This window comes from Oxyura jamaicensis, chromosome 3 (genome assembly GCF_011077185.1).
Source record: "Oxyura jamaicensis isolate SHBP4307 breed ruddy duck chromosome 3, BPBGC_Ojam_1.0, whole genome shotgun sequence".
In the NCBI taxonomy this organism is placed as follows: domain Eukaryota; kingdom Metazoa; phylum Chordata; class Aves; order Anseriformes; family Anatidae; genus Oxyura; species Oxyura jamaicensis.
This window is the reverse complement of record NC_048895.1, coordinates 68,794,161-68,806,304: the sequence shown is the minus strand read 5'-3', so window position 1 is coordinate 68,806,304 and position 12,144 is coordinate 68,794,161. Positions and strand designations below refer to the sequence as shown.

Here is a 12,144-nt window from a genome sequence, read left to right as displayed (position 1 = left end):
GTTATTGCTAGGTCACTCCAACATCTTTGTAAGGTCACGGAGAACAGGAGAGTTGCCTGAGGACTGGAAGAATGTCAATGTCACCCCAGTCTTCAAAAAGTGTAAGAAGGAGAACCCAGGAAACTACATGCCAGTCCGCCTCACCACCATCCCTGGAAAGGTAATGGAACAGCTCATCCTGGAGGTCATCTCAAAGCATGTGGAGGATAAGAAGGTGGTCAGGAGTAGTCAGCATAGATTCACCAAGGGGAAATCAAATTTAAGCAATCTGGTAGCCTTTTGTGATGAGATTACTGGCTGGGTAGATGAGGAGAGTGCAGTGGATGTTGTCTACCTTGACTTCAGCAAGGCTATTGAACCTGTTTTCCATAACCTTCTCATAGGTAAGATCAAGAATTGTGGGATAGATGAGTGGACAGTGAGGTGGATCGAGAACTGGCTGGATGGCAGAGCTCAGAGTTGTGCTCAGTGGCAGTCTATTTGGAGGCCTGTAGCTAGCAGTGTCCCCCAGGGGCAGTATTGGGTCCAGTCTCATTCAACTTAGTCATCAATGACCTGTATGATGGAACAGAATGCAGCCTCAGCGAGTTTGCTGATGACACAAACGTGGGAGGAGTGGCTGAGACACCAGAGAGTTGTGTTGCCATTCAAAGGGACTTGGACAGGCTGGAGAGGCTCATGAAGTTCAACAAAGGCAAGTGCAGGATCCTTCATCTAGAGCGCAGTAACCCCATGCACCAGTATGGGTGGGGGCTGACCTGCTGGAAAGCAGCTCTGAGGAGAAGGACCTTGGCAGTCCTGGTTGGCAGCAGGTTAACCATAAGACAGTAATGCTGTCTTGTGGACGAGAAGGTCAGTGGTATCCTGGGGTGCATTCGGAAGAGTGCTGCCTGCAGGTCAAGGGAGGTGACCCTCCACCTCTACTCAGCACTGGTGAGGCCACACCTGGAGTTTTGTGTCCAGTTCTGGGCTCCCCAGTACAAGAGGGACATGGAGCTACTGGATTGAGTCCAGCAGAGGGCTACAGAGATGATGAAGGGATGTGAGCATCTGTCATATGAGGAGAGACTGAGAGAGCTGGGCCTGTTTACCTTGGAGAAGAGAAGGCTAAGAAGAGATCTTATCAATGTGTACAAATATCTGAAGGGAGGGTGTCAAGAGGATGGAGTCAGTCTCTTTTCAGTGGTGCCCGGCAACAGGACAAGAAACCTGGGTGTGATCCTGTGCAGCATGCTCTAGGTGGGCCTGCTTGGCAGGGGTTTGGAACAGATGATCTCTGGAGGTCTCTTCCAACCTCAACCATTCTGTGTTTCTATGATTTTTCTAAGATATTGCCTGCATTATCTATATGCAGGCAATATCTATGTATCTATCTCTATTGCATCCATGTGTCTCCAAGATTGCAAATGAGAAGCTGGAGGCAAAGTCAGTTAACTTCAATAAGTAGTCTTTGCCTTTTAGACCACAGTCTCTGAGTTAGTTTGTTGTTGTTGTTGTTTATTTTGTTTGTTTGTTTGTTTGTTTGTTTTTTCTGGGTAATTCAAGGAGATGTTATTTTCAAAAGAGCATTTCAAACTTAGAGGTAACTTCACTTTCATTGCAAATATATCTTAGCCCTCAGCTGGAGCTTGTTGACAGGTCTACCTTAAGCCAGTATGTATCACAAAAGCCATCTGGAATCTGATTGCTCACCTTAAAATTATGCAAATTTTAGATTGGTTAGTCTTCTCTTTGTGCACTGTTAGGTGAGTTCAATGTTTTAGTCTTTATGTATGGATGTGGGCAGGATAAATGGCTGTCATGCAGGAAAACAGTGAGTAGTATTGTAGCTACTGCAGAAAAAATCACATATGCTTTACTGTGTTGCGTTGGCAAGACTCTGAATCAGCATGAAGAAAGGGCACGTTGCTCACATGAAGAAAGGGCACGTTGCTCACAGTGCTAGCACATATGATTAAAGATACAGCAAGACAAGTACCAATCTCTCACAAGAGATTTGAAAATCACTTATTTAGAAAACCGATGCTTCCAAATCACTGAGCAAGATAAACAGCCCACAGGGATAACTTGATCTTATTATAATCTGAACTACCAACTACTCTGCTATTGTAGGTCAGAATTTTCAGATGTTCTGGATACCTTCCAAAATCTGTGTCCTTCTCAATCTTTAGGGGCTGGTTTTAAACTGCTTTTCCTTTTTCTTTTTCTCTCCTTCCTTCTCTCCTTCCTTCTCTCCTTCCTTCCTTTCCTTCTTCTTTTTATTTTAAAATATATTAAAAAATATATATATATTAGTTTTTTTTTCTTAAGAGTAATGCAATATATAAAGCATTAAAACACTCATTTCCTCTATTAATTTCTCATAACTTACTGAATGGATACATGAACTATATGTTTACATGAGTAATAACAACACTGTGGTTGTTTCTGAACAGATGCATGTTATCAGATAAAAGCAGAAGAATCACAACAGTTTTGCCTGACTTCTGAAACATCACCAGCTTTCAGTAGTGAAATCTCTATAACTCCTAATCTGCTTTGTCTGTCTGTTGTTTTGGTTTCAATGGATGTTCTGTGTTTCTGATATACCTGTTTATAGCAAACTTTTACAGTCATTCTTTAGCCTCATGGGCTACTGCAACTGAATTAATTATTGCAAAGTGCTGTAACAGAACAGCAATAATGTTCTTTGAGCTGTGTAAAACACCAGATTCCCAGACGGTCGAGTTTTTAATAAACTCAGCTTCAATTCATGTATCGGTTTTCTTGACTGTCTAGAAACCAAATATACACATGCAACTCTCACATGTATGTGCACATGATTTATCTGGGCTAAAGCCCCACAGTGATGTACATTAAACAACAGTAAAAAAGCAGTTGCACATATAGGTAACTTTAATCCATTCCATTTTTAAATACCACAATAAATTTAATTTTCACAATAAATTAAATAGCCATATTCAGTTTACAAAATAGAATTACTTAGTGTGAAACCAGTATTTACAAACATTGTACACTATGTACATGATGTTTATCTTTGTTGACACACAAGCATAGAAGAAAAACTTATTTGACCTTTCTTTGACACATGATTGACATGCTACAAGTGACACTATGGTCCATACATTAAAACAATAGTGCAAACTCACCACAGGAACTCCAAAACAATGTAGTTTGTATAAGTTATTAATTTCAAATAATAAGAAAATAGTACTATCCACTTTCATTGTAAAAATTCAGCACTATATTTAAAGTGTCAGTATTCCTTCAGCAATATACATACCAAATATAGCCTGAATATTATTCTTTCTCACAGCTTCACAGACTTTTGACATGAATTTGTATGGCATAAACTAACATTCTGCTTAGGTCAATAATTATGTCACACAAACGCTTCACCAAGCAAGAGGAACACTGACCCTTTTAATGGTGTCTGACTTTGTTTCCCTAAATACTTCCTTTTCCTTTATTAGTATATCTTAAAAGACACAAATATGTTGATGGTAAATTTATGTTAGTTACTATGTAGAAAAAATTTATCCCACCGTATATTTGGTCACACACTGCATATATACACGTATGCATGAAAAGAAGTCACTTTGATAGCCGTGTCTTTGAAAAGTGCATATTTTAGCAGAGACATTACTGCATGTCTCAGGTGCAACAGAAAGTTTTTTATGAAGTTTAGGTTAGGGCCAGTTAAAAGTCCTCCCAGTGATCTGGTAAAATTTTTGATTAAAAGGATGAAAGAACTTGCGCAATTTGGTAATGACAGAGGTATCCACCTCTGGATGAATGCGTCCCTTACTACCTGCCAGGCACTTGTTAAATACAATATTAAATCGCAAACAATAAAACCCTCTGGTGGCATTGAAGTATAGATTGTACTGACTTATCCTTGGAGGAAGATTTAGGAACTTCTCGACCAGCTGGAGTTCTGGTAGTGGTTCTGTGATGAGCCTGTCTCCATCCACGATATGAAATTGCTCAATTGGGAAGTATTTTAACCACCTCTCCAGATGTTTTGTGTAGATGCTGGTTCTCACTGCCTTATACTTAGTGTTCACTTCGCAGGTATTAGGATCAATTGCCAGCTTCTCAAATTTGTAGTAGGTTTTGTTCTTTCTTTCCTTGCCTTCCAGCACCTGAGTATAATCAGAAATAGCTCTTGTGGTGGGTTCCCTGACAATGATCAATAACTTGATAGAGGAGTTCATTTTGTAAATCCTCTCAGGTACTTCCTCAGTGATGAAATATGCAGGGCTTTTCTCAATTGTTATTTGATGAGGGTAAGAAAAAGGCATTTTTTTCCGGTACCACTCAATCCCCTTGGCATAGTTCTCATCATTGTCAAAGAAGTGAATCTCTTGAGACGCTTTAACCACTGCAGGGTGAAGGTTCAGCATCTCTAGCAGTGCACGGGTGCCTCCTTTCCGCACCCCAATGATGATGGCCTTGGGAAGCTGCTGAACCAGATTGTGCAGTCGTATTTGCTCCTTTGTAGCATTGCCCTTTCGGAACTCATGGAGTAGCCCTCGCTTGAACTGCAGAGCTCGCAGTGCAATTTCTTCCTGACCACGGGGTCCAAACTGACCATCGATGGGGCAAAGGGGCTGCAGTCTGTAATCAACAGAAGATGTATTTGTAAACAGAGGCCAGCTTTTAAGACAAGTTTTCTGTACAGTTCATAGAAATCTTTTGCAATGTTGTGTTTTTCAACTTTTCTTTTATTCTGCCAGAGATTAGTAATTAGTGCAAATACTTTGATTATTTATTCTGGTATTTTGCTATGATCTGTCTGAATGACCCCTTCCTCCACCCTTCTTCTCTTTTCAAGCATAGGCACTGTGATTACTGTTCTTGGAGCTTCTTGAACCTTACCTCACCTCCCACATTGCCGATTAATTTGAGATTGCTTCAGCAGTTCTTAAAACATTCTAATATGAACTTTATTTGGTCATTTTGATCCAAAAATACAGTTCATCTAAGTACTGTCTTTCGAACACTAGTCCTATTCTAACTTGAATTCTTTCATCTACTTCCCATTGCGTTATTAGCTACTGATCCAGAGTTAGCCTTTTTAGTGAAGAGGAGAAAAAGAGATTAAAAACAACTCTCTAGCATCACCTCTCAATATTTTCCCTCCTGTTTAGAAGATATCCATTGTTTTTCCTGGGACAGAATCAGAGAGACCAAGGTTTTGAATCAGGCATGGTTTGAGAAGAACAGAAAAAAAAAAAGAAGAGAAATTTTCAAAAATACATTTATTGTATCATTATATCTATGATTTTCTTGTCATCATTTGTGTATCCTCTCTCTGAACCAACCTTTTGCACTTTAGTGTTTCTTCTGTTGCCCCTGTTCATTTGTGCTATTCTTTTACATTCACCTGCACTTATATCATGTATTTTCTACTTTTCTAATGTTTTCTTCTTGTATTTGATGTCAATGAATGTAAGAAATGAGCCAGTAAGAAAAATATTAAAATTTTGCTCCCAAAGGACTTTGAAAAATCCCTCACTTTGACTCCCAAATCAGTGCTTTGCTCTTTATACAAGCCAATGTTACACTGAAGATGAAATCAGTACATAGGCAAGGTCCTACAAGGACCTTCCAAGGTCCTACAGAAAAAAATAACACTAATAATTTTGCAGAGCCATGCTCTCCAAAATTAAAGATATCTAAGAACAAAGGTTGCCTAGGCAATTCTAATATGAGCTCGCTGTGCAAGTGTATTATGATACGTTTTTTATATTACATGACCACATGCTATTATTTTTCACAGGACCCCTGCCTCAGCCAGTATACCAGATGGGTAATGCTCATTAATAGCTGTTTAGGTATTCAGTATTTATTCTGGTTCCTCAGCATGTGGCCCCTCACTCATTTACTGTATATTATTCAAACCTTGCTTTCAGGACAGAATTATTTATTTCTTTGTGGCTTTTCCATACATCACTGCTTGTTGGGGTCTCCTATTTGACACTGATGCTAGGACAATTGATGGCCGGGACAAAGTAAGTTTGATCCCTCTGCATGACCCAATAGCTGCTTCCTTGGCTATCCAGATGCTGAGAGATATACCCCCTTCAGGCAGAGCTGAAGAAATAACCCAGATGAAATTTCAGGATTCACATGAGGTTTAGATAAGTCCTGCAGACTGATGACAAGGTGTGGTGAGAAGTGAGTTCCTGTTATTTCTTTTCTTAATTTTCTGTTCTCTTCATTTACTCTCTGCCATCTATTATGAGCCTGACTTGGTCACAAAAAATATTGCAACACGGATGCAAACCTGCCTGAAAACATCTTGACTGTGATATTATTTGGTTAGACTGTTGTGTGGCTGCAACAGTCTGACCTGCTGCAACAAGGTGGCAATTAAAAGCATAAGAAACAGAAGCTGCAATTGCTATCTCTGTTCTTTCATTCCCTATCCTTCTGTGTATTTATTTGTTTTCAAGCAAAAAGGATTCCACAACAGCAGTTGCAGATCCATCTCAACTAATTTTATCTCTTTCTCTCAAAAAGACAGTTAGCACTGCCTTCAGTATAACACAACAGCTTGTCAAACAGGGTGGCTTCCTTTAAAGTAAATAAATACTTAAGATATCCTGTAGCCTAAGGGAAAGATTGGATGTTGTTAAGAGTCCTTCCTCAACACTTTACATTTCAGTATTTTCACTCTTTCCCCTTTCTTCTTATCTCTCTAAACAATAAGAATATCCTTTAAAAGACCATGGCTACTGAGGGATTAAATAGGCATCAGCTCTGTGTAGTTGAGATACAACTGTTTACCATACTAATATTTTTGCTTCTCTGAGTATTTTTTCCCCATTAAAATAACAGAGTTGTTTGTGAAGAAAGAATATGTGATATTTATTGTATCATTGAAGCTGCTCTCCCTAAACAGTCAGTTTCTCAAACAGCTATGGTAAAACTTCACAAATGTTCTTCTTGAGAAAATCCAGCATAGACAATCTCAGAAAACTATGTTTTTGATAAATATCTGTCCTGTTTTTTTGGCTAGGATAGAGTTAGTTTTCCTCCTAGTAGCTGGTAAGGTGCTATGTTTTGGATTTAGGATGAGAATAATGTTGGTATCACACAGATGTTTTACTTGTTGCAGAGCAGTGCTTACACTAAGCCAAGGACTTTTCAGCTTCTCGCTCTGCCCTGCCAGCGGGCAGGCTGGGGGTGCAACAAGAGCTGGGAGGGGACAGACCCAGGATAGCTGACCCCAACTGTCCAAAGGGGTATTCCATACCATATGGCATCATGCTGAACAATTAACATGGGGGGGCTGGCCGGGTTGGGGGTACCAGCTGCTCGGGGATAGGCTGGGCATCAATCAGGGGATGGTGAGCAATTGCATTGTGCATCAATTGTTTGTACACATTATTATTAGTAGTACTATTATCATTATTATTTTCATTTATTTTCTGTCCTAATAAACTGTCTTTATCTCAACCCACAGGCTTAATTTTTCTGATTCTCTCCACCATCCCAGAGAGAGAGGGGGGAGGTTGAGCAAATGGCTGCGTGGTGCTTAGCTGCTGTCCGGTTTAAAACACAGCGATATCAAAGCAGCTAAAATAAGTCCAGGCAATCTTAACAAGTAGTGTTGCTGCCTTCACTGTCTCTCCTGATCCAAAACAATGGCTATTTTGCTCCCAATACAAATATCACAGTGGCAGAAGATTAGGAGACTGGTTAAAGCATAAGCAATTAGGAGGATCAAAGTTGAGCGTGGAGGCTCCTCATGCTGCCAGTAAGAGAATCAAGCAACTTGAAGACTTATCCAGATTTTCTCAAAACTTCTAGGGGAAAAATTGTCCGAATTTCTACAAGTGAAGAAGCTCCTTGCACTCAGGATCTGAAGGACAGGGGACTTCCATGGTGGGAGGTGATCGGTTGATCAGACTTTATGACTCAATGAATCAGATAAGTATCAGTAATTTCCTAAGAAAACTCAAATAATTCTTGAGGCTGTTGAATAAGCAATCCCCAGATCTCTTGTTCAAGTTTGAACTGGGCCCTAGTGCAGAGGTGGAACATTTCCAGTTAATTAATCCTTGTCTCATGTTTTCTAGTGATTCTTTTCTCTCTTTTTCATAACAAATGCAAATGAAGGGCTTTGTTTTCACAGTGTGGTATTTTCCACATTGGGTAATGCAAGAAAATGAAACTGATTTTTATTGCCATTGGCAACATTATATATGAAACCTGCAGAATTCACTGCCACAGGAGGTCGATGAGTCAAATACTGTGGTGAGTTAATTTTATGGCCATCAGTAAATTCTGCAGATGTGCAAGCGTAGACAATAGCATAAGGTTAATTAGATTTCATGCCTTCCAGCATAAAATATACTGATTCAGGGACCAATAAGGACCTCTGCCTCCATTTTCGGAATCACTGTAATCTCAATGAAGTTTTCACCTCTGGAGCATCAGAGATGCTTTGACCACCAGGGGAAGAAAGATAAATCCTGGGGCTTAATTTGCAATATAGTTAGTCCTAGCTAAGAACATGGTCTCCCTCTTCTTCTGAAGTGGGGTTAAGCAGATGAAGAAGGCAGGCAGTGACTGTAGATGGAACTCAGTTGATATTAGGTATCTCTATTTTCAAACAATTTTCCATGCATTGTTTATTAAGTGTTGTGTACATTTGAACTCAACTAATATTTTCAATTTTTTAAAAGAAGATCCGTAGTAAGACACTCACAAACTGTCTACCAACTTCTAGCAATCTTGAAGTCTTGTTTCATTCATTCTTTCAAAACAGCTTTTTCTACACTGTCTTTGTGCAGCACCTACAAGACTAATCTCAGGCCATTGTGAAGATGGCAGAACCAGCACAGTCAGTTCAGGTAACACCACTGTTACACTGTCAATAACGAGCCAAAAATTGGCCTGGTCAAATGTGCCAAATACTATTTGATTACCTCTTCTGAACTTTATACTGCTCTCCAGGAAATCACTTGCAGAGACAATTTACTTATTTAGCACTTTCAACTCTAGAAAATACTGGCTAATTAATGCAGTTAAAACTCTCAAACCCTGCAGCAATCGTTCAAGTGAAATAGTATTCAAAACTTGACGAGCTACTCTGCAGGCTCATACTTAATTTTAACTACCACTGTAGCACATTAATTGCTTGCTCATAAATTTAGTAAAGATGGTATATAAATACGTCATAACTGTTTTGCTGAAAGTAGAGGTCAACACACAGATGCACACAGACAAAAATTAACTACTGTAATGGCATTTTTACTGGATGTTGTTTTATTTTTTCTCTGAAAACAAGTGTCAATGTGCTTAGAATACAAATGGGCAGACAGAAATACTTTGACAGGGATGACCTGCAACTTTATTTTTCTACTCTGTTCTCCAAAGGGAAGGAAAGAACAATGAAAATCAGTATTAGGATGGACAGTCTTTCTATATATGAGTAGGAAGGAAGGAAGGAAGGAAGGAAGGAAGGAAGGAAGGAAGGAAGGAAGGAAGGAAGGACGGAAGGACGGAAAGAAGAAAAAGAAAGAAAGAAAGCAAGGAAGGAAGGAAGAGAAAGAAAGGAAGGAAGGAAGGAAAAGGAAAAAAATCAGAACTTTTAAACAAAAGCTCAGACAATCTGAGCACATTTACAATTAAGAGAGCAGCTACTGAATGACTTACCTATCCAAGCTCCCAACTCTGGCAACTAGATATAGGAGACTTCCAATAGCAAGGCTGCCTAGCAGAAAGAGCTTCTGTCTCAGCAACACCTGCTGTTTGAATAGCATGGCCCTCCATCAATCTTCAGGACTTCTTAAGTCTGCAGAGACAAGAACATATAAAGCTCTCATCAGAAAACAATATGCAGGGCGATGTTTAGTAACAGGTCTTTGATCAGTTGTTGCAAGTAATTAAGCCACATTTACAAAAATATTTCAAAACTGCAAAACGAGTAGTCAAAACTTGTTTGTTTGTTTGTTTGCTACTGTTTCTCTGTCCCACATAGTAACACCAGGCAGTGCATCTGGACAAGGGAGATAATTCTGTAAATAATGTTTCAGCTACAACCACCATAACTAGGGCTCTCTAATAGTCACAGCTTAGGGCTTGGCTGTGTAAGACGTTTATATTGTAATAGCATCAGGAACTGGGCTTGAAGATCCTGTGCACAGAGTGTGTTGGGCAGGTTTACTGTGTCTGTATTATATTATTAGAATGTTAACTGTACTGAAATCTAAACCACTACATTTCCTGATCTGTGCCAGCAAATTCATGGTGGCATACCTGAGAAGCATGTAGCTAGGCTGGGCACATGGACATTTTTTCAACAGCAGTGTGACCGTGTGAGACATATCCTGTCAGCTCTCCTTGCATGTCAGCTTTGGCTGGAGAACTCCCTAAGCACTACATCTGTCTGACACCAGCCTTGGCTGTCACCTTAGGACCTGGTGGGATGCAAACTGTTGTCTCTGAGGTGAGAACATCCTTACTCATTACTAGCTTATAGGAACTAAGCATGGACTTAAGTTTCCTTTTCTGATGTGTGCCAAAGATTACCAAAAGCCCACTGTCCTGATTTTGTTGAGACAAAGTTTTTTTGTTTGTTTGTTTTTGTTTTTTCTTCCTTCTATACTAGCTCATAGAGTGCTATATTTTGGATTTGTGATGAAAATAGTGGTGATAGCACACAAATGTGTTAGCTTCAGAGCAGTGCTTGCACAGAGCCAAGGACTTTCCTACTTCTCGTGCTGCCATGCCAGCAAGGAGACTGGGGATACATCAGGACCTGTGAGGGAAAATACCCAGGACAGCTGGTCCAAACTGGCAAAAGGAATATCCCATGACTCTTCCCTCAAAATTAGGTTGGTGCTTGGGACTGCAGACCTGTTTAGCAGACTCATTAGACTGGATGCCTAAATACTTTGTTACTGAGAACTGAAGAGAAAGATCAGTCCTTCCTTTCAGAGCACAGCTAAAGACAATGCTGTTCTTCACTCTGTTCCAGTCTTGGACTTTCTTATAAATGTACAGGAGACTTAAGTTACAAGTCTACTCACTGGCTCATATCTCCTATCTGCCAGATGAATGTTTTAATCACCAAATTAATTCTCTCAATATAAAATACATAAACATAAACCACTCATTCATTTGTCACTCCCTAGACAAGGGAATGTTTCATGTATTATGGATCAGTTACAACAAAAACTTTTTTTTTTTTTTTTCCTTCTGAATTTTAACAACTTATTTTAAATGATTTTTTGATGTCAAGCCTCTTATGTTTTATGACTAAATCTCCCTTTGCAGTTCACTTTACTTTTTCCCCCCACCCTTGGTATTGCATCAAGCAAGACAGGCATAGATTATTAGAAGTATATGACTATATGCAGAAGCAGGAAGGGTAGTAAGAGTACAATGTGTGACTGGCTGCTGTTAAACAAAGCTTGCAAATATTTATTTGTCCTGACCATATTGTTATACTTTTGGACCAGGAAGCTCTCACAGGATTCTAGGATGCAGTCTGGCAGCTAGCACAAGCCAGAGACCATTAACTCCCAATAACCAGCATGCATGCAGCCTGTCTGCATCAGTGCTGGTTGAATTGAATGGTAGGGGTGCAGGTCACTCCATATGGACTGTCTTCAGGGAACTAGGATAGTCAGACTGAAGCACATTTAATGTATTGGTACAGAGAAAGCCTTTGTAACTCTAACCCATCATCTCTTGCATGCAACATTGGAGCTCTGAGTCCAGCTGAGTCTGTAATACACTTCTGCTGAGCTAATAATAACAGTAACTCCTTAAATAGTCAAGTCATACCTATGTATAACCTATCATACAGAACATATTGTTTTCCACATAGGTAAAAGCAACTCTATAATAAGAACTTTCAAATAAGATCCTTTCTGTAACAAGAATCATATAAAACAGAGTAAAAGGAGTTTGCAATGTAAATGGAAAGACAGGAGTATGATAATCCTTTTAAAAATAAATGAGAAACAAAGGTAGAGAGAGATTAAGTGATTTGTTCAAGGTCACGGAGAAAACCTGTAGCAATAGTGGGATTTAGTGTGAAGTATCTGCATTCCTATCTAGTGCCTTCACTACATTATAAGCTTTTTTTTTTTTTTTTTTTTTAGTATACTTTTTCTTAAC

General features: G+C 39.4%; 1 protein-coding gene across 8 annotated transcripts in view; it reads right to left on the bottom strand.

Annotated features, from left to right (window-relative positions):
- Window positions 1-2,324: 2,324 nt before the first annotated feature.
- HS3ST5 (heparan sulfate-glucosamine 3-sulfotransferase 5) overlaps window positions 2,325-12,144 on the bottom strand; it is a 200,472-nt gene continuing 190,652 nt past the window's right edge. For all 8 annotated transcript variants that reach the window (XM_035320124.1, XM_035320123.1, XM_035320126.1 and 5 more), the window contains 2 exons: window positions 9,673-9,811; window positions 2,325-4,620 (listed from right to left, as the gene is read on the bottom strand). In XM_035320124.1, the coding sequence (XP_035176015.1) occupies window positions 3,690-4,620; window positions 9,673-9,779 (1,038 nt within the window). In that variant the 5' untranslated portion in view covers window positions 9,780-9,811 and the 3' untranslated portion in view covers window positions 2,325-3,689. The remainder of the gene's footprint in view (window positions 4,621-9,672; window positions 9,812-12,144) is intronic.